Source organism: Budorcas taxicolor, chromosome 12, assembly GCF_023091745.1.
Source record: "Budorcas taxicolor isolate Tak-1 chromosome 12, Takin1.1, whole genome shotgun sequence".
Lineage (NCBI taxonomy): Eukaryota > Metazoa > Chordata > Mammalia > Artiodactyla > Bovidae > Budorcas > Budorcas taxicolor.
This window is the reverse complement of record NC_068921.1, coordinates 47,668,439-47,692,596: the sequence shown is the minus strand read 5'-3', so window position 1 is coordinate 47,692,596 and position 24,158 is coordinate 47,668,439. Positions and strand designations below refer to the sequence as shown.

The 24,158-nt window shown below is 36.1% G+C and overlaps 1 protein-coding gene across 1 annotated transcript in view; it reads right to left on the bottom strand.

The window, feature by feature from the left end:
* PIBF1 (progesterone immunomodulatory binding factor 1) overlaps positions 1-24,158 on the bottom strand; it is a 229,527-nt gene that overhangs the window by 24,607 nt on the left and 180,762 nt on the right. The window contains exons 14-15 of the mRNA XM_052650146.1: positions 16,759-16,889; positions 10,236-10,320 (exon numbers count right to left, since the gene is read on the bottom strand). Coding sequence (XP_052506106.1) covers positions 10,236-10,320; positions 16,759-16,889 — 216 coding nt within the window. The remainder of the gene's footprint in view (positions 1-10,235; positions 10,321-16,758; positions 16,890-24,158) is intronic.

Sequence of the window (24,158 nt, the reverse complement as noted above, 5' to 3'; positions counted from 1 at the left end):
TTTTTTTTTTTTTTTAAGTGACACACATCACAGTAAGAGGCAAGTTATCTGGAACTGTGGGAGTTAGGCCAACATTCAGGCAAGTGTGAGGCCTTGCACATTCTAGGCACTTACTAAGAAGTGGTTGGTTAAGTTCTGGTTAAATACTAACTGAAATGCTTGTGGACCTTGAGAGAGATTATTGACAGAAGCACTGGGTGAAAGGGTAGAAGAAGCTCGTTTTATTTTTTTTAATTTTATTTATTTTTGGCTGTGCTTGATCTTCATTGGTGCTGGTGGGCTTTCTCTAGTTGTGGCTCACAGGGGCTCCTCTCTAGTGGTGGTGGACGGGCTTCTCATGTTGTGGAGCACAAGCTCTAGGGCATTTGCGCTCAGCAGTTGCGGCGCAAGGGCCCAGCTGCTCCACGGTACATGGAATCTTAATACACCACGCATCTTCGAACCCACATCCTCTGTCCTGACAGCCATATTCCTAACCACTGGCCCACCAGGGAAGTCTGAAGTTCAGGTTTTAGAAACAGATGTATTATATTCCACAAATATATATGTATGAGGTGGGAGCACGTGAATATATTAAAGGTTGGTTTCTAAAGCCCTCAATTTGATAGCTTCTAGTGAAATTATTCCTGGAGAAGGGAAAGGCTACCCACTCCAGTATTCTGGCCTGGAGAAATCCATGGACTATAGTCCATGGGGTTGCAAAGAGTTGGACATGACCGAGTGACTTTCACTCACGCTCACTCAGTGAAATTATTATTGAAGACTGAAAAAGATTACAGTTTAACAAACATTTAATTGAATACTTGGACATGTGTGTGTGTATGTTCAGTTGCGCAGTCGTGCCTGACTCTTTGCGACCCCATGCACTACAGCCCACCAGGCTCCCCTGTCCATGGAATTCTCCAGGCAAGAATACTGGGATGGGTGGCCATTTCCTCCTCCAGGGGATCTTCTCCACCCAGGGACTGAACCCATATCTTCTGCACTGGCAGGAAGATTCTTTACCACTGAGCCACTGAATCTGGGAAGCCCAACTGAATACTTACTATGTGCTAAATACTGTGCTAAAGGCTAATACACAAAGAAAAACTAGGTGCTTCATTGGCAAGACACATGTGTAATTATGATATATGCTGCTGCTAAGTTGCTTCAGTCGTCTCCGACTCTGTGAGACCCCATAGACGGCAGCCCACCAGGCTCCCCCGTCCCTGGGATTCTCCAGGCAAGAATACTGGAGTGGGTTGCCATTTCCTTCTCCAATGCATGAAAGTGAAAAGTGAAAGTGAAGTCGCTCAGTCGTGTCTGACTCTTAGCGACCCCATGGACTGCAGCCCACCAGGCTCCTCCATCCATGGGATTTTCCAGGCAATGGCACCCCACTCCAGTACCACTGGAGTGGGGTGCCATTGCCTTCTCCGATGATATATAGTGGTAGGAATATTAATACAAATATTTCTAGAGTTGTGGGAAAGAGATTTTTAAAAACTTAAGTTTTTCTTTACTGAGTTATGAAGGGCTTCAAAGAATAGATAACATCTGAATTGATTCTTGAAAAGGAAGGAAAAGAGGGAAAGGACCTACATTTACTGAATTACTGTTATATGTCAGAAAAGTACTACATTGTTTAATTCTCATACAATTCTGAGTTTAGAGGGGTTAAATTATTGTCTTAAGAATCCACAGTTACTAAGTAGCAGAGCTATCTTGTCTGTTCGATTGCTATATTTTTCCACAGTATTTCAAAATATGTGACGTAAAGAATATAAAGGTAATTCCAGCCTTACAAGTTAACGAGAGCTGAACATATACATTTGTAATTCTGGATCAGACCAACTGCCTACCTTCTCCATGCTTGCACCTAGCATGTTGAGTATAAGCTGCTAGAGAAAATTACACAGAATGGTACCACAATGAACATATGACATCTCACCTTGGCAATTATTTGTTATGTCTGTAATACACATCACTCATTTATTATACAGCTATTTAAAACTTGTATTTTTCTCAAAATTCTGATCCTAGGACTTCCATGGTGGTCTGGTGATTAAGACTCTGTGCTTGTACTACAGGGGGAAAGGGTTTGATCGCTGTTTGGGGAACTAAGATCCCACATACCGCTGCTCAGTATGGCTAAAAAAAAATCAACAGGGACTTCCCTGGTGGTACAGTGGATAGGAATCTGCCTGGTAATGCAGGGGACACAGGTCTGACCCCTGGCCTGGGAAGATTCCACATGTTGTGGAACAACTAAAGCGCGTGTGCCACAACTAGCGAGCCTCCCAGCTGCAGCTACTGAAGCCCGTTTACCCAGAGCCTGTACTCTGCAACAAGAGAAGCCACCACAATGAGAAGCCTGCATACCACAATGAAGAAAAGCCCCTGCTCATTGCAACTAGAGAAAGTCTGCATGCAGGAAAGAAGACCCAGCACCGTCAAAAATAAATAAAATAAAAAACCAAATTCTGATCCTATCACCTGTCTTGCCATTAGAAAACCGCCATTAAATGGGAACTTCCTAATTTCTTGCCACTAAACCTACTAAGTTACTTTTAACATAATTTTTATTTCTCCTTTTCAAATGCAAAAGGTGCCCCCTCCTATCTAAAGTTAAATCCCATCATTTCATCCTGGATCTCTTCCTTTCCCAGCACTTTTGCTCAATTGATCATCCTCTTTTGAACTTTCAGTGTCTCCCTCTGTTTGGCTCCTTCCTATCACCAGTTAGGCTGGATACTCTCCAACTCAGGAAGGTAAAAGCCCTTGATCTCATGCTCCCTCCCTGACCACCTTATATTCTCTTAAACAGTTGTTGTTCAGTCATTAAATCATGTCCAACTCTTTGCAAATCCATAGACTGCAGCATGCCAGGCTCCTTGAGTTTGCTCTATCTCCTGGAATTTGCTCAAATTCATGTCCATTGAGTTGGTGATGCTACCTAACCATCTCATCTTTTGCCACCCCCTTGTCCTTTTGACTTCAATCTTTCCCAGTCTTGGAGTCTTTTCCAATGAGCTGGCTCTCTGCATCATGTGGCCAAATTGCTCCAGTAGTTGAAGGGACTTACAAGAGTCTTTTCCAGTAGCACAATTCGAAAACATCAGTTCTTCGGCACTTGGCCTTCTTTATGGTCCAACTCTCATATCTGTACATGATTACTGGAACAACCCCAGCTTTGACTATACAGACCTTTGTTGGCAAAATGATGTCTCTACTTTTGAACATGCTGTCTAGGTTTGTCATAGCTTTTCTTCCAAAGAGCAAGCATCTTTTAATTTCATGGCCACAATCTTTATTCAGAGGGTTGTCTATTTTTTCTATTATTATTTTTCAACTTCTATGCATTTACCAGTTCACTGAAATCTGCCTTTTAGCACCACTGAAACTGCTTTTTGTTTTAGCATTTTTTAAAATCCAAATGACACTTTCTTTTTTATCTTTGTTTGACTTGGCCCTTTGGCAGCTGAAGCCACTGCTGCCAACCTACTCCCTACTGAATGGTTCTGGCTTTAGGGATCCACTCTTCCTGATGTGCCTGCCATTTCTCTGATCACTCCTCACTCTATTGTGAGGTTTTTTTGCTCTGCCTATTCTAAACTATTAGTACTCATCAAGACTCTGTCCTAGGCCCCTCTCTGTTCTCACTCTATACACCTTCACTAGTTCTTTCTATCTGCTTCTGTGTACATACCATGTTTATGCTTTGACTCTCAAATCTCTAGCTCTAGGTAAGTTCTCTTCCTTGGACTCCAGAACCTACATTTCAAACTCTCTACTGAATATATCCACTTATACATTTTCTTGAGTTCTTTCCCAAACTTATTCGTCCTATGGCCTTTGTAGCATCACCATAAACCCAGGACACAAGCCAAAACCCCAGGCATCAATTCTCATTTCTTCTCTCATCATTCCCTAAATCCAATCAATCACCAAGCCCCGAGATTCTGCATTCTAAATAGTTTTCAAATTGGTTCATTTTTGTTGAACACCAATATCACCAGTTTAAGCTCATGATACCAACTATTGCTCAATAAAACACTGAAAAGTTTCCTAAAAGGAGCTCTTACCATTGTCCCTAACACAGTTAGAATTTAAAGAATTTAAAGAAGAGCTTTTACATCCATTTCTTAAAATTATGCTCAGTATTTTACTAGATATTTAGCTGATTAAAGATATTTTTCCTGCTCTTGAAAGCTTAGATTCTAAGGACATATGATGAAATAAGAAAAGTCACTCTAAGGAATCATATTTCTTATACTCAAAACTGAATGTTGAATTTGAAGCCCTGATACTGTTAACTAAAAGTAAGATCATGTTAGTTGGTCTTTTCCTTTATATTTTTAGAAACCTAATTATTTAAGATTTATATATTATATTTTTATACATAAAAGGTCTTAGTATAAATGGAGGCATTGAAGGGTAAAAAAGATTTCATTCCACTTGAAAGATAAAGGAAAAGCTACTTTGAAGCATCAAAAGTGAAAGAAAAGAAAAAGATTACAACACCTGGAAAGATATTTAGCTCTGAGTTTTCTGTCAACTAAGACAAAAAGGAAACACGTTAAATTACACAGTTCTCATTTTCTGGGAAAAAAAGAAAAAAGCATATAGCTTCATCTACAGTGGCAACAATTTTCTGGAACTCACACAAACAATAATTCATCATGAGATTTTTGTCTAAATGAGACTAAGAAGGATCATAACCTTCTGTTTCAGAAAAATAAAAAAGTTTTAACAGTAAGTATGTAATCATGGTTGGGTTACTTAACCATGAGTTACTCAGCATCAGTTTCATCTGTAAAAGTAGGGACAATGATACTTATCTCAGGGGACAGCAGCAAACACTAAATTATATAATATAAATGGAAGCACTTAGTAGGTCCCTAAAGTTTCACAAAACAAAGAGAAATGGCACCAGATTTTGTTCTGATCTTCTATAAAGGCAGAGATCATGACACTAAATTGTGTCTTTTTTTATTTTTATTTATTTATTTTTTTGGAAAGTCATATTAAGTTTATCTGAGAGAAAAGCATCAAATCCTTTGTGTACACATTTAGTTTTATTGTAACAAAGCAACTTGTACACTTTTAACGTTTAAAACAGCATCATCTTTCCTTTCCAGTGAAACAAAAAGAAAAATTTAAAAATAAACAGGAACAAAATTACAATAGAGAATGTCAATTGCAAATAAGATCCTACAGGTTCTGCTGATTCTCCCATCGAGTGGCAGGGCTCAAGTCATCATTAGGAGAGAATTTTATTTTAAAAGTGTCATCTTAAACTGCAAGGATGTCTGTTAAACATCACAATTAAACATGCCAAAGGAGAAGCCATGTTGTCAAAATGCCCACTTAACCCACCCAAACATCTCAAACCCACCCTTTGCTGACCTTCTATAACCCCATTTTTTAAAGTTTTTTTTTCTTTTTTTAAACAAGAGAAAGTAGACAGATACATGTTGGTAAATGCTAACTGTCCATATTCACATAGAGACACAGTGTAATCTCTGAGCCCAATATACAGAGAAAGGAGAAAAAAAGCTAGAATTCTATGCACTACTACACAGGGGCCTAGCACCCTCCAGCTTCCAGCAGAGCTAAGGGAGCAGAAGGTTTTTCTTTTTTTCCCACAGAGCATGGTGGTGTTGATTCCATAGTTTTTGTTGAGACAGGAAGGGATAAAAATGAATTTGGAACAGAAAGGGGTAGAGATTCTTGTCCCACTGAATTCTGCTCAAGGTATTTCCCAACCCCCCCCCCCCCTCCACCAAATATGTTGTGAACCATGGTATAAAGGAGAAAAAAGACCTCAAAAACAGGGCGACTGAGCACAAGAGGAGGAAAAAAAAAAAATAAAGACTGCAACTTGCTCCCAGGGACTGGAGAAAATTAAAAATGGTTGGAATCCATCAGTGTTCCATTAGTCATCTTCTCCTTCATCTTCCTTCATCCTCATCCCCTTCTTCATCAATGTCTTCCAATCCTTCTTCCTCTTCCTCATCGTCGTCATGAGGGGGAAAGAAGGGAAGGCGAAGGGGGCGCGGGCAGCGGCTTCCCCTCACGCCACACGCGCGGGCGCTCGCTCCTGTGTCTTTTTTAAAAAAATAAGATTGATTGATTTTTGGCTTCTTCTGGGTCATCACTGCTGTGGGTGGGTTTTCTCCAGTTGTGGGGAGTGGGGGCTAGTCTTCACTGTGACGATCAGGCTTCTCTTACTGCAGAGTACCGGCTCTAGGGTGCAGGGGCTTTTGTAGTTGTAGCACATGGGCTCAGTAGTAGAGGTTCACAGGCTCTAAAGCATAGGCTCAGTAGGGCTTCCCTGGCAGCGCAGTGGACAAGAATTTGCCAGCAACACAGGAGACGCACGTTTGATCCCCAAGTCAGGAAGATCCCCTGGAGGAAGAAATGGCAACCCACTCCAGCATTTTTGCCTGGGAAATCCCATGAACAAAGAGGCCTGGTGGGCTACAGTCCCTGGGGTCACAAAGAGTTAGACACAACTGAGTGACTAAACAACAATCCTTTCTTAACATTTTTTTATTAGGTTAATACACTTTCTCTAAAGAAAAGATGAGAATAAAAGTCACCCAATACACTTTCCAAATACATACAACGGTTTGTGAATGTATCAATTCTAAAAATTTATAGAATAAGAGACCACTATCGATTTTATCCTTCCTGGAAATTCTTAAGACCACAACTGAACTACTAATGTGAATGAGGTTTTAAGCTGACGTTTTGAGCTAAGACCAGTACAGAAAAGAAAAACCCTGCCTCACCTATCCTAGCATTGTCAGCCCAGGACTATCCCACTCATTTTCTTTTTTTCATGTAACACATATTTGATAACTATGTAAATGAGGTGGGGATCTCATTTTATATTATTACCATACACACACAGTCTTACCAGAACTAAGTAACATCACTTATAAAATTAAAGCAAGACCTGTCCAACGCAAAAAAGAATATGAAACACTTTAAATGTTCATTTGGTCTCTTTATGAATCACTTTTTTAAAGTGAGAAAATTTGCCTGATTGAATCAACGACTCATGCTAGATCATTTTCACAGGGTCCTAACAAGGGTGAGGCAAGCTCTCAGCTGCCAGCCCTGCACTGGGCACACCCCTGAGGGGGCACCTCCACTATTTTGTGCCCTCAGTGACTGTTTGCCCTCCCCTTAGTCTCAGTCCAGATTTTCACTTTCAATAAATTTGACTTATTTATCAGAGTTATTCTTATTCAACTGTTATCTACTGGGTGTTCTGGACACGTCACCCTCAGAGTCATAAAATGAATAAATCAATCTTGCAGATTCTGTTTCATCAGGTAAATGTTCAAAGGAATGTTCAAGCATATTCCTAGGTTACAGGCTATTTTCTTTCCATAGAAGCCTTCTGCATTTGCATTTGGGTGTGCATACATTATAAGGGTTTCCCAGGTAATGCAGTGGTAGAGAATCTGCCTGCCAATTTGGGAGATGCAAGAGATGTGGGTTTGAACCCTGGGTTGGGAAGGGTCCCTGGAGTAGGAAATGGCAATCCATTCCAGTACTCTTGCCTGGAAAATCCCATGGACAGAGGAGCCTGGGGAGACACAGTCTACAGGGTTGCAAAGAGTCACATGTGACTGAGCATGCATGCTGTACACGTGATGCAAGTTGGTGCTAAACTGTTTCTTTCTTTCTTCTTCTTTTTTTTTTTTTTGGCCAGGAGGCTTGTGGGATCTTAGTTCCCGGACTTCAGATCAAACTCAGGCCCCTGGCAATGAAAATGCGGAGTCCTAAACACTGGACCATCAGGGAATTCCTTAAACCATTTCTTAGAAAAGATTACAAGCTTATATTAGATTTGTTTCATTAAACTTGAATTTTTATTTTGCTTTGGGGAGAAAGAAAAGCTACTTTTCTTTGACTGTTTGGCATAAAGAAAAGTCATAATGTTGGATTATTTGTATACCAAAATGAAGAAATCTCAAATGCATGCAAATTAATTGATAATTATTTAATTAGATGTGTATCCTTACAAACTTCACTGATGCCATGCGGTAGCTGTCAACTTAATTCACCTTGCTAGTGTTTAATTTTTATGTTAAGACATATTTTCCTTTAAACCTACTCAAGTGTCAACCCACTATTAAAACTTATAGCTTTTATTTGGACTCATGAATAATGTGATTCCAAGTGTGACATACAAAATATATAAATGAAGGCTTTCATATATTTTTCAGAGTTGAACATAATTCTCTAAATTCAAATGAGACTTGCCATTCTAAATACATTATCTATTATGCAGCTTTTTTTGGGGAAAAAAAAAAAAGCTTTTGGTATGACTTAATGGACCTCTGTAGCTACTACTTCTTAAATATTCAGTTTTAAAAACTTTTGTTATGATACATATACTGAATAAATCTGGCTTCCACAGTGTGGCAACAACTATTTGAAATCAGAATCCTAGGACACAAGTAATAGTAGATAAGGCCTGGAATGCTGAAAGTCGGAAAAAAGAATAAGTATCTTCAGAAATTTCTCTACTCTGTAACTTGTTGTCAGGTCTACTTATCTACCTAAAAATCATCTCTAAAATCTAGCCCAGGGACACTTTCTTATCCTTTTCACCCATCATATAAAATACACCTTTAAGAGAACTCACTCCAAAGGCCATTTCTAAGATAAAGACAGTCTGCCAATTCCCTTGACATTATTTCTAGGATATGTATCTTTAAGTTGTTTCTAGGAATATTCCTTGCTTCATCTCTCTCAATAATTTCCTTCCAATAATTTCTTCCCAAACACCGGTTATATCTTTTCCAGACTAGCAAGCAATGTCTTCGGGATACTTATAAACCAATGACCTGCTTTGAGCATTTCTTTCTCTGTTAGGACTGCAAAACGGTAAAAACGTGGCTAAGACAAGGCAGTGATAGTACAGTGGAAAAAATTCTTGGATTAAAAAACTAAGCTCAATGATACCAACTGTTGGTGAGAATGCAGAGCCACTGGAACCGGCGCTTGCTGCTGGTGGGAATGCAAAAGACATAGTCACTTTGGAAAACAGTCCGGCAGTTTCTTACAATGTTAAGCATACACTTTCCACGTGACCCAGAAATCCTGCTCCTGATATTTACCAAGAGAAGAGGAAAATTTTATTTACATAAAAACATATACACAACAGTGTACAGCAGCTTTATTTTTAAGTGTTCCCAAATGGAAATGATGCAAATGACCTTCAACTGCAAACGGATTCACAAACTGTGGTATATCCATACAAGGGAACACTACTCAGCAATAAAAAGGACAAAATTACTAATATTTATAACAACATGAATGAATCTTTTTTATGGCAACTGAACAAACCCAGATTGAAAAGACCAATAATTTTATTATTATTGTTATTATTTCCTTTTTTGGCTGTACTACTTGACTTGTGAGATCTTAGTTCCCTGACCAGGAACGGAACTTGTCCCACTGTCAGTGAAAGCACAGAGTCCTACCCCACTGGACTGCCAGGGAAATTCCCTGATAATTTTATTTATTTGACATTCTGTGAAAGGATAATACCTTTTGTTGGAAAAGGCAAAACTACAGGGATAGAAAACAGATCACTGGTTGCTCAGACTGGAGTTGGGGAAAAGGGTTCAAGAGGGAATTTTCTGTGATGATGAAACTATCTTATATATTGCTTGTGGTGATGGTTACAGAACTGTGTGCATTAACAAAATTAACAGAATTGTATGCTAGAAAGGGTGAATTTTATTGTATACTATATCTCAATAAATCTGACTTTAAAAATGAGGAAGAAAACTGAGGTTATCCCAGTGACCATCTGGCTCTAGGCAAACCCCCTAAAACTCATTTACTTCTTTTATAAAATAGGGATTGTATTAAGTCTAAAAGATTTTTCATGAGGAAGAAATTAAAGAAAACTTATGACTTTTAAAGTTCAACACAAATATTGTACACTAGGCACTGGCTACAGAATGATAAACAAGACAAAGAGGTACACTAAAGAAATTTACAGTCTAGAGGGAGAAAGGTGTAACACAGATGATTATTAAATAACATGGAAATTCAATGACAGAGATATGAATAAGGCAATAAGGGGCCATAAAGAATTAGGAATTCCAGGAATAAGAATTAACTCATAATGAATATGGGCAACTGGGATCCAATAATCTCAACCCAATCTGATTCTGAAAAAGCCTAAAGTGTTAAAAAGTAAGACAAAATGGAAAAAGTACCTCACGATGATTTAGAAGTTGTTCCAAATCTAATGCCATTTGATCCTTCATTTGCTGCAAAGCTGACTTTTCTTTATTTAAATTGCTAGGGGGAAAAAATACACCAAGTTTAAAAAAACTGTCATGCTAGTACAAATTTAACAAATAAGAAATTGTAGAAGATTAAAGACAAATTTGATGATTTGAACTGAAGAAAAATTAAATTTATAGTTCATAAAGATATCAGATCAGTGACTACAATGTTTGATTCAATCATTGGCCTACCTATTTTATAAGGATAATTTTTCAATCTGACAATGTGACTGAGACATTTTCATAGAATACTTTTCTGCCTAGTGGGGGCATACAACTAGTGTTTTTTCAAAGATGACTGGTTACTCCTGAAATGTAAAAAGATGAAGTGGGACTTATATAAAAGGTAAAAAGAAAGTACATATGGCACCATATTAAAATTTTGAGACACTGAAAGTCAAATTATAACATTTATCCTTAAAACTGAAAGTATATTTTATAATTTGAAAGTGAAAGAAAGTGAAAGTGAAGTCTCTCAGGCATGTCCGACTTTGCGACCCCATGGACTGTAGCCTACCAGGCTTTTCAGTCCATGGGATTTTCCAGGCAAGAGTACTGGAGTGGGTTGCCATTTCCTTCTCTAGGGGATCTTCCCGACCCAGGGATTGAACCCAGGTTTCCCGCATTGTAGGCAGATGCTTTACCCTCTGAGCCACCAGGGAAGCCGCATATTAAATTACCAGGTATATAACTGAGATAAATTAATTAGATATTTGGTCTATAGTAAACTCAGGAAAACAATTTTTGCCTCCATATTCTTAGTTCAGTCTTTAATTTCTAAGTCTGCATTGTGGATTTTTCTTTGAAATGACCTATTTTCTGATAGGAAAGGGTGACAAGCCTAATTGTAAGGACATATTATTATTTGAAAAGATAAATATCTGAGGCTTATCTTACACTGTCTGGAGTTTTATTATTCAACATATAAGAATTAATTAGAACCATTAAATATCCTTTGAAAGCCATTGGGGTGAGTCTATTCAGACAGTACTGCAACCGGGATTAAGAAAAGCAACAATGAATTGAAGAAGCACAATTCCTTGAATGTCAAAACAGAATCTGAGACGGTAAAGTTAACGAGAATTGTTTGCTGAACAGGTAGGATGTTTTAAGTTATACTTTAACAAAATGGAAAGCCACCAATTTTTAAAATATTAGGGGGAGTTTTTTTTTAAACTCAAGGAATAGCAGTAGGTGTTCTGGGAGAACTGTTAATTCCAAGGACTTGAGAACAGAGAAATTCAAATCCTCTTCCTAGTAACAGAACTTCCCCAAGGAAGCATCAGAGTGAGTCCTCTGAGACGAAAGACTAGATGCAATTCTGACTTCCATTTCCAACTGTGCCAGATTCAACTGTGTAGTATAATGCACCACAAATACCACCCCACTGAACCTCAGTATTCACATCTATTAAAGTGGAAATGATGCTCATGTATGTCAAAGGGACATGTGAATTATCTAATGAATGATTATATAAAACCCTGAACACAAACCTCTACATAAATGCTATACTGTGTAACTGATTTAGATAAGAGTCGTAAGAGGAAAATGGTAATTAAATGTCAATAAAGGTAAGCACCTCAACAGGAAAACAAACAGACTTTTGTATTTAGGCGCCAGAGATCCTACTGAGCCGAGGAGTTGAAAAAAACTAGATATAAAGGAAATCGAGTGCCGTGTTCTGCTTGAGTCCCCCCCAAAATGGTAAAGGATCGGGTGTTTCTGTTACTTTAAAATTCTATCTTTAGCTAAGAAGACAAAATATTTTTCAAAATGAAAATAAATGTCCAATAAATACGAAGAGGAATTTTCAAAGAACAGATGTGTTCATATACATACTCATATACATTTACATATTCATATACATGTACCCCCCCAACACAGAATGTAGACATGTACTCCATGTAGTACACACATGGGCGTGCATACAAAGACATAAAGACAGGCTCTCAAATATCAACAGGCCCATAAGTAAAGTACAGTGTAATAGGAATGGAACGTTGATGTAATCAAAGGATTTGGACCGAATAATTCATTAGAAATGCTTCATATGTAGTGCCTAATTTTTTTAGACTAAAGTAAATATTTCATACTTAAGTAACAAAAATAACCATATAATATGGAATAAAAGGCAAGTGGATAAACTGGCTTACAAAGCAACTCTGCGACACGCTGGCTCCACAGACATGTAGTTGCTCAGTCGTGTCTGCTTCTTTTGTGACTGCAGTCTGCCAGGTTCCTCTGTCCATGGGATTTTCCAGCCAAGAATGCTAGAGTGGGTTGCCATTTCCTTCTCCAGGGGATCTTCTTGACCCAGGGACTGAACCTGGGTCTCCTGCCTTGGTAGGTGGATTCTTTACCACTGAGTCATCAGGGAAGCCCCTTGGGTGTATATTCTCAGTCTTAGCCTTGTCTTTCTTAAATCACAATGGAGACCACTTTCAACACATGGGTCTCTAAAAGTGAATACGATGATTACTATATTCTGTGTTCTTCCACACACAGTAATTACTCAATGGAAGTTTAATCTCCATAGGACATTTCATAACAGTGGAAACTTACCCTTAAAAATACAAAGCTTCTATGCGTGACTCATAAAGCAACTACAAAACAAATCTCCTTATAAGCACATCTACGGTGAATGGTATATTACACCCATAATTGTTCAATTCACTGTTAATTATTACTCAGAAATTCATGTTTATGGCTCTCTTTCACCTGCTGTATGAAAACATATTCCTGATATACTGTTCCTTAACTTCCTGGATCAATATACTCTGGCTTAGTCTTATAAGCCTAAGTAGTCTTCTTCTAAATGACTAGTTAACAAAAAATGGAAATTGACAACAGAAAAAGAAAATTTATGCTAATTATTCTCTTTCTATGCTTCCTTCAGTCCTGACCTATAGATCAAACCTATATAACTCAGACTGTCTTGTGGATTGATGGATTGTTAAAAATACTACATTTAGAACAGATTATTTCTTTAATGACAGTGAATAGTAATATCTCAAGTGTTAGCTATTAACATGTTTATCACAGTCTCATTTTAGTGCATATTTACTCTAACCTTTCTAGGCACTGAATAAATTGTATCAATAGCTAAACTGGCAAGTTGTGGGTGAGACATAGTGATACTGCCTTATTTTGTAGAAAAATGATAAAATTATATTTAGTTCTTTAAAGAAGGTTATATTGTATAAGCTAGAGAAATATTTACAAATTAATCAGTTTATGTAAATATTCTTTACAATTAAAATCCACACCCAGCAAAACAAACAGGAATTTTCAAAGAACATGATCACTTAGTCATCTTTTTGGATGGGTCATCGAATGTTTAAAGTTCGAATTAATGAAGTACAAGAGGAAGGGAGGTAACATTTACTGAGTTTCTCTTGTGTGCCGGAAGCTTTTGCTTTTTATATGCTACTTCATTTAATTTTCACAATTACCCTTTGATGTTCACATTAATATCTATATTTTTACAGATGCATTTACCATGAGAAAAAAAACCAGGCTGATACGTACTTGAAGCCCAGGATAATTCTACTCTATTTGAAATGCCACTGGCTCAGAGTCAGGGTGATGGTAGGCAGAATGTGACCTAACCTGCTGTGTCTGACTTGTTGACTGGGCTGTGTATTGTATGGCATCTTTTCATCCATGACATCAGGGTACATCTACAGCATCTTGAAAGCCATAATTAAAATGCTGAAAGCACCGTAACTCTTCACATTAGAAGATAATTGCTTCAATGAAGAGCAAGACTTCATATCCTGTGAAATATCAGTTCAGAGTCTACTAAAATAATATATAATAAATTTATGAAACACAGACAGCTTTAAAGGTCTCAGATGTTTAGCACATAAAATTTTTTTTGTTTGTTTAATTCCATAATTGGCATAGTTCTTATGATTACTTACTGTTGGTGTTATTCAGGGAGTCCTAATTTTTGTCATGGAGAAAGAAATGGCAATCCACTCCAGTATTCTTGCCTGGGAAATCTCATGGACAGAGGAGCCTGGTGGGCTACAGTCCATAGGGTGGCAAAACAGTCGGACATGACTTAGCAACTAAACAAATTTTTGTCAAGATTCAGCATATTTTGAGAAATGTTATTTCTCATTTTAAAGATATTTTCAACATAAAAATATGTTAAAAATAAGACGATACTAATAATATCAAACATTAATTGAGCATTTAAAGTGTAGGAACAGTGCTATATATGTTACAAAGGTTATATCATTTAGTGCACAGGTTAACCATGTGAATTAGGTGCTGTTGGTGCCACTCTCATTTCACAGATAAGAAAACTGGCTATAGTGTCCAATACTAAAGCCATTAGCTAGCCAAAATTGGCAATGAAAATTAGCATTAATTTAATTCAAATAAAATTAAAAATTTAGTTCCTCAGTAACATTTACCATATGGTCAATCGCCACGTGTAGCTGGTGGCTACCATATTGGACACTGCAGAAAGGTAATATTTTATCATGACAGGAAGTTGTACTGGATGAAGTTCAGAGACTTTAATTGATTTGCTCTAATTCAAAACTAAGGACGGAGCTGGATTTGCCCTTGTCCTCCCTTTTAAAATCTGTTTTTTGAAAAGTAACTTTATTATGAAATATTTCAAGAGAGAAAATTTAATAAGCCCCCATGTATCTGTCACATAGTTTCAACGATTATCAACTCATGAAAAGCTCTCCTTTTAACTACTATTCTACATTATTTTTTGTTTTTTGTTTTTGCTTCTCTTAATTATATTAGTTAATAAAAAATTAGCTCTTATTCAGATTAGAACATAGGGAGGCAGTATAACATAAAGGTGAAGATTATGGAATTAGAAAGCAGACAGATCTGGATTCAAATTTTGGCCCTATCACAAGACTAATATGTTCTTAGATGACAAATGGCTAATTTTCTCCAGGGATGAATTTGTTCATCATTATAATTTTCTCCTATAGCTGGCTATATTTTTCTCTATAATAAACATTTTTAGCTATCCTAATTCTTAGTAAAATAAATATTCAAACAAATTTACTTGAAGGTAATTCTGAAAGAGGCAAATTTCCCACAGGGCTTTTTATATATCCCTGCTCCAAGATTGCAAAGGTAAAACAAAACTCTATACAAAATTTCAAATATAACAAATTTCTATAATATGTAAAGAAAAAATTCTCTTTGGGGCTCTTTCCTCCATTTCCCTAGGATAATCAAGTGTCCAGTGAATGATAAGACCTAATTTCTACTGCTCCCAATAGCTATTTATAGAACGGTTTAGTTAATTCATTGAATTAATTTAATAATGCTGGTTATGAATATTTTAAATATTTAACTGTTATCTATGTTGACATTTAAAACATCAATGTGATTTAAAATTATTACATTATTGAAAAATTATGATCAAGAATAAAATTCTAGGCCAATTTTTTGGTGGGGTAGCAAAGAGAGGAAAAGATTATTCTAATTCATCAAAAACAACATTCACACTTTTGAGTTAGTTATCAGAGAGCTCCACTGGTGCAAACAGTTAGCATGCGGTCCTTATATGCAGTTAATTATCAGTAGTTTTATATTTTTGGTTATATATCTTGGGTAACCTAAATTTAATGGCTATCTTCTCTAATAACTATATTTTTAAATAAACTACCTTTTCTAATTACTTAATTTAAGAATTTTCTTTCTCATCTAATTCTTTGCTTATACTTTTTTAAATTGGTTAATAATTTATCTAATTACTTATTCTAAATAATTTTAAAATCTAATGATAATTAAGCCAACTAACGAAGCATCCATGAGTTAAAACATCTTTCTTTACATAGCATCATTATTCTACTGTAATTTAAAAAGATTAAAATGACCTCATGAGATGAACAGGTAAAGAATCTGAATAATTATTCAGTGGAGCAAGTCTTTTGATAAGGTGTCATGTAAGAAAATAATTTCAACTAAGGATGTGAAAGGAATTTATTTACATTGAGGTAATTTATGGTTTCCTTCATGTAAAAGGTCAGAGGCAGAAAAGCCTAAATTCCTTGGCAAAGTCAACAGGAATCTAAGTAAATGTGTACATTTTATCTGTTTAAAAAGTCGTTCTGACTCCACAAGTGGCCCATCCCACTAAAGAATTCTAGGGAACAAGGACAGCACAGGTTGGCTGTTGTGTGCCCTGGGGTTGGGGGAGTGCTTTGTTAATCAGTGTAGCATTGCTACTTCCAGGCTAAGACTTCTGATTTACCAGGTGGAATGTGAATACTTTAATGGGATATGATTTAGCTTTTCTAAGAGAAATCGAACACATCACATTTAAGATCACCTTCGTCTTGTACATTTTTTCTTACCAATTTCCCACCTCAACTACAGCAGTATTATGCTCACAATGCCTTTATTATCCAAATAAATAATAATAATATTTTATTACTCAAATACAAGACTTGTAGATGGTTACCTGACATCTTTTTCGAGTTCGGTAATACACTTCTTCAGGGAATCAATCTTAGAATCTCTCTGACGAACTGATTCAATGAGATACCTGTAAGGTTGTTGAGTCTGGTTTAACAGAGAATTGGCCCTGTCAAGCTAAAGAAAAAAAAAAAGGTTTCATTAAAATCTAGACAATTTTATAAGAAACTGAAACTGTTCAAAATGCTCTAGCACAGACATCAGCTCTCCCTTACATGAATTACTCTGAAAAGCTCTTTCTTTGTAAATCTGAAGGTTTTAAAAATTACTAACCGACATAACTATTCTTTAAAATAAAAATAAAGACCATGTAAATAGGAAAGAAAAATTTTAAATAAAATATTAAGTCTTACCAATTTGGGGAATGAGTCACCTAAATTTTCTTACCGTTTGTTGGTCTGAGACAACATGTGATATAAAATTTATCTTTTAATGAATATCCATTAGCTAAAATGAAAATCATTTATTTGAACTTTATTTCTATTCAAAATAATATAGTGAAAATGTTAGTCGCTCAGTCATGTCCAACTCTTTGCGACTCCATTGATTGTAGCCTGCCGGTTCCTATGTCAATGGAATTCTCCAGGAAAGAATACGGGAGTGGGGTTATCATTCCCTTCTACAGGGGATCTTCCCAACCCAGGGACTGAACCTGGGTCTCCTGCATTTCAGGCACGTTCTTTACAATCTGAGCCACCAGGAAGCCCCAAAATAACATAATCACTTATAATTCAGTAATTTTTCATGCTTTCATATTCCTTGTCATCTTTACTTACGTACCTAAACCACTATGTATAATTTATGCACCTAAATAACTATATTATGGCAGAAAGTGAAGAACTAAAGAGCCTCTTGATGAAGGTGAAAGAAGAGAGTGAAAAAGTTGGCTTAAAGCTCAACATTCAGAAAACTAAGATCATGGTATTTGGTCTCATCACTTCATGGCAAATAGATGGCGAAACTGAAAACAGTGGCTGACTTTATATTTCTGGGCTCCAAAATCACTGCAGATGGTGACTGCAGCCATGAAATTAAAAGCTGCTTACTCCTTGGAAGGAAAGTTATGACCAACCTAGACAGCATATTAAAAAGCAGAGACATTACTTTGCCAACAAAGGTCCATCTAGTCAAGGTTATTATTGTTTTTCCAGTAGTCATGTATGGATGTGAGAGTTGGAGTATAAAGAAAGCTGAGCACAGAAGAACTGATGTTTTTGAACTATAATGTTGGAGAAGACTCTTGAGAGTCCCTTGGATGGCAAAGAGATCCAATCAGTCCATCCTAAAGGAGATCAGTCCTGGGTATTCATTGGAAGGACTGATGTTGAAGCTGAAACTCCAATACTTTGGCCACCTGATGCGAAGAGCTGACTCATTTGAAAAGACCCTAATGCTGGGAAAGAATGAGAGCAGGAGGAGAAGGGGATGACAGAGGATGAGATGGTTGGATGGCATCACAGACTCAGTGAACGTGGGTTTGGGTGAACTCCAGGAGTCGGTGATGGACAGGGAGGCCTGGTGTGCTGTGGTTCATGGGTCTGCAAAGAGTCGGACACGACTGAGCGACTGAACTGAACTTAAATGTATTTTAAATAATCATGTTTAAAATGTAAACATAAAATTTATGATTTTGTGCATTTTACAGTGTACAATTCAATGGCATTAAGTACATTCACAACAGGTAAGCATCACTGGTATCTATTTCTAGAACATTTTCATCAACCCAAACAGAAACTCTGTATAGATTAAGTAAACACACTCCCCTTGACTTCCTAGTTCCCAGAAACCCTTTGCTTTCTATATGAATTTTCTCATTTTAGATACCTCATATAAGTGGAATCATATATTTGTCATGTTGCATCTGTTTAACTCATTTAATTCTAATGTATTCAAGGTTTATCTATGTTGTACCATATTCCTTTTTATGGCTAAATAATATTCCATTGTATGTTTAGAGCATATTTTGTTTATTCATTCATCTGCTGGTGGATACTTGCATTGTTTCCACTTTTTGACTATTGTGACTAATGTTGTGGTATACAAATATTTGTTTGAGTTCCTGTTTTCAATTCCTTTGGTTATCTACCTAGGAATGCAGTGGAAATGCTAGGTCATATGGTAATTCTATATTTAACTTTTTGAGGTACAGCCAACTGTTTTTCAAAGTGACTGCATCATTTTACATTCCTAACAGCAATGCACTTGGTTCCAATTTCTCCACATCCTCTCCAACACAGTTATTTTATGTATGTATTGGCCATTTGTATATCCTCTTTAGAGAAACGTCTATTCACATCTTTTGCCCATATTTTAGTTAGGCTTTTTTTTGCTGTTGAGTCATATGAGTTCTTTATATATTCTGGATATTAAATCCTTAATTAGCTACGTGAATTGCAACTATTTTCTCCTATTTTGTAGGCTGTCTTTTCACCATCTTGATACTGACCTTTGATCACAAAAGTTTTTAATTTTGATGATGTATAACCATACCTATTTTTGTTGTTGTTGTTGTACATTCTTTTGGTGTCATTTTAAAGAAACCACTGCCGATTCCAAGGTCATAGATTTTCTCCTATGTTTTCTTCTATGAGTTTTATACCTTTATTTTTGAAATTTAACATATTTGATTCATTTTCAGTTAATTTTTATATGCAGTGTAAGACATGGGTCCAATTTCAATCTTTTACATGTAGATATCCAATTTTACCAGTACCATTTGTTGAAAGGACTGTATTTTCTCCATTGAGTGGTCCTGGCATCCTTAAGTAAAAAACTATATATGTGAGATTTACTTCTGGGCTCTCAACTCTATTCCATCAGTCTTATATGTCTGTCCTTATGCCAGCATAACACTCTTTTGATTACTGTAACTTCACAATAAGTTTTAAAATCTAAAGTATGAGTCTTTCTACCTTTGCTTTTCAATTTCAAGACTGTTTTGGCTATTCGAGGTCACTTGAAATTCCACATGAATTTTTAAATGGGCTTTTCTGTTTCTGCAAAACATACCTATGGGATTTTAATTGGGACTGCTCTGAATCTGTCAGTCATTTTGAGCAGTACTGTTATCTTAACAATATTAAGTCTTCTACATACAGATAGCTAACAGGTAGATGAAAAGATGCTCAACATCACCAATCACTGGAGAAATGTAAATCAAAATCACAGTAAGTTATTACTTTACACCTATCAGAATGGCTATCATCAAAAAGACCACAAATAACAAATGTTGGCAAGATGTGGAGAAAAGAGAACCCTTGAACACTGTTGGTGGGAATATAAATTGGTGCAGACACTATGGAAAACAGTATGGCGTTTCTTCGAAAAACTAAAAATAGAATATCAGATGATCAAGCAATCCTACTCCCCTAAACATATCATTTATTTTAGCACTGCAATTTTTTTTGGTTCTCCTCTCCTTTGGAAAAGATGGAGATACATGCACCCTAATACTCATAGCAGAAGTTACTTAAAAAGCCAAGATATAGAAGCAAGTCCATCAACAGATGAATGGATCAAGATGATGTGGTGGCTTTGCAGGCAGCCTGGTGGTAAAGAGCCACCTGCCAATGCAGAAGACATGGGCTCGATCTCTGGGGTTGGGAAGATCCCCTGGAGTAGGAAATGGCAACCCACTCCAGTAGTCTTGCCTGGGAAATCTCATGGACAGAGAAGCCTGGCAGGCTACAGTCCATGGGGTACCAAAGGCGTTGAATAGGACTTAGCGACTAAACAATAACTACACACACACACTCACACACACACAAATGGAATATTACTCAGTCATGAAAAATGAAATCCTGCCATTTGCAACATTGATGGAAGTTGGAGGGTATTATGCTTAGTGAAGTAAGTCAGACAGAAAGACAAATACTGTAATGTTATCACTTATCTGTGGAATCTAAAGAATACAACAAACTAGTAAATATAACAAAAAAAGAAACAGACTCATAGAGATAGAAAACAAACTAGTGGTTTATCTGTGGGGAGAGGGAAGAGAGGCTAGGGGAGGATAGGGGTAGGGGAGGAACAAACTAGTATGTATAAAAGAAGTAAGTGGGAATTCCCTGGCAGTCCAGAGGTTATGCCTCTGCACTCTTATTACCAAGGGCCCAGGTTCAGTCCCTGGTCAGGCTACTAAGATCTCACAAGCCATGCAGCATGGCTAAAAAGAAAGGAAAAAAAAAAAAAAAAAGCTACAAGGATATATTGTACAGAACAGGGAATACAGTCAATATTGTACAATAACTATAGATGGAGTATAATCTTTAAAAACTGTGAATCACTATGTTCTATATCTCAAACTTATACAATGTTATAATTCAACAATACTTCAATTAAAAAAAAATGAAAACAAAAAACAACCAAGCCAACCAACCAAACCCACAAAAAGCAATCTTAAATCCTCTATTAGCCATAGATATCTTCTTTAACCTCTTTCAGGAATGTTTTGTAGTTTCCAGTGTACATGTCTTTCTCCCCTTTGATCAAATTTATTCCTAAGTATTTTATTTTATAAATAAAATATTTTAGTTCCTTTTCAGATTGTTCAAAGTTAGTGTACTGTGTAAAATTTTGTATCATCCCTTTTCACTTTATCTTATATCATAATCATCCTTCCAGGATGTTGGAAGACCTTAATTCATATTTTTAATGGTTATAAAACTATCTAGTAAGCCAATGAGTCACAATTTAATTATATTGTTTATACTAGCAAACATTTAGGCTGTCATCAATTTTTGACTAGTATAAATAATGCTAAAACAAATGATTTTGTACTGTAGATAAAATTTTTCCTTAATACTTTCTTTAAAAATTTTTTTCCATAACAGAAGCACCAATATTAAAGGGGTACAACTATGTAATGTTTTTGATATATAAGACCAAAGATCTTTCTAAAGGATTTTATCATTTATGTAATCAACCAACCTTAGTTTTTTTTTATTTCTTTGTGTTTACTCTTCTTCTCCTAAGCAAATATAAAATGTATGCTAGAACAGGACTAAACAGCACTGTCAGTATGAGGAAGCCACTACTTTGGTACAAAACAAGTTCTTGAAAAAGCAATTATAAAGATATGTAAAAACTGAACAATTAGAAAAAAAGTGGTGGATATCTATTATTATAAGGAAGAGGGGGTCAGGAAGGGAGTATTTTATTATGCAGAACAAAAAAATTATAAAATTCCCACTTTATCACCTTAAATGTTCTTTAACAATAAAATTCTAGCTTTTTATATGAAAATTTTTTTTCCTTTTTTCTTTATAAATCCTAACAAGTTTAACTGAGGCTGAAGATTTGCTGCTTTTCTAGGACAAGAAATGATTTATATTTCCCTCTGAAATAAACTACATTTATAAGATCTACACCTCTTTTTTTGAATTAAGATTGAAACATATCATTTATTTTAGCACTGTACTTTTTTTGGTTCTCCTCTCACAGGGGGAAAAAAAATAATGAGTGACTAGCAGCCTCAAAGTTGAAGGTGTAGAGAACAGCAGGGTGTGGACAGAGGAAGGTAGAGAGGAAGGTACAAAGAATCAAGGGCAGAAATATTCATAGTGAAAATGACCAACCATGAAGTTCAGGTGGGTGAGGAAGACAGTGAAGCCAAGAGGTGGCTGACTAACTCTTACAGGCTATCAGCATACAGATTGAGGATCACTTTATAAAAGTTATGTAAATGATTCACCTAAATTATACTGGACATTTTTGTTAAGGTTATATTAACTGTCACCTAGGAAAAAAATTCCTCAAAGAATAGGATAGGAATAGTGAAAGAAAAGAAGACTTCTTTTTTTTTTTTTGGACACAATTCATTATAGTGAAAGTAAAGCCATAAAGAAAAAAAATACCATGAATATTTTCTATAGTTTGTGTTTTAGAGCCCTTTTCCCTTGCTTGGGTAATCATTCTTTAAAATCTATTACTATGTCACTGGAATCTTATTATTCTGCTAAGTTATTTTATGAACATTCAAATATGCAGCTGGACAAAAATAAAACTAACTTCTACTTACCTGTATAACCAGTTTCACCAGTCAATTAAATCAAACAATTGCCTTGACTTTGTTTTCACAGAACTGACCCTAACTGAATAAACTGAACTGACAAGTTGTTTTGTGTTTCCAAGTGCAGAATAGTTGGGGGTGGGGAGCAGGGGTGGGCAGGACATGGGAGAACTAAGGGCATTTACAGAAAAAAATGTTTAACAGCAGTCATTAACCTTAATTATTTTACTTTGTTTTTTCTCATTACAGCAATTACATATATTAGGTTTTAGTATTATAAACAAAACTGAGGACCAAAAACCTTACTTCCAAAATGTATCTCTACTAGGCAACCAATAAACTTCTTTCTCTCTAGGTAGTAAAACTTGCATAAGGCTGTAAATTTTAAGAATGTTTCTTTATAAGCTGTTAAATCCCCTAGATTTAATTCCTCACGGAATTAAATGTTTTCATGTTTTTCAATGAAAACTGATGTTAATATCTATTTTTGAAATTAATGTAACAACAGAATTTAATTTCTCCAATACAGTTTTAAAACAATCTTTTTGTAACTATAATCATTTGTATTCAAAAAGTTTCACAATCACTCACTTTGCCTATTGTTAGTAATCTTTTCCTTATAGGAAAGCCTTAGTAATTAGTGACTCAGGAATCACGTACATAACGAATGACTCAGGACTAAACTCACGATACAACATTTTATAGAATTGTTATTTCTCTTTTGTTTCAATAAACTGTACATATGATTCAGAGAAAAGCAACACGTGATTATAATATAATTATATATGTTCTCTTAAACTTAAAAGACTTAAGAAGGTGACTACACTTTGTTACCTTTTTCCCAAACAGGGATTGATTTCCTTATAGAATTTATTTTCAAAGGAACTCCTAGAAATGGAACTCTATTTTACCAGGGACAAAATGCATTCTGTTGAATGGAATGCAACATTGAGTTGCTTTCTGTGTATAAAATACATACATGTGATACTTTCTTGTCGTGGTAAATAGTTGTGCTGAGAAACCCACATATCCTGTTGTCTGATCTTTCTGACTATGCCATGGAATGGAAATGCCTATTTGAGGTTCAACAGGGGGCAATACTTTCGTTGTATAGTTCTGTGTCCTCAGTCCAAAGCGGTGGTTCTCATATCCACCTAATTATCAGAACTACTGCGGGAAATGTTGAAAAAACTGATTTCTGGATCCTGCCCCAATTCTAATGAATCAAAATTTCTCAGGGTTGGGCCTTAGATTCTGATGATTAGTCAAATTTGGAAAGCACAGCTCTTGTAATTTTTGAACTTATTACAGGTCACTCCATCCAACTATTTTAGTAGGTTTAAGAGTACTGCACATAAACTATCTTATAAGCTGAA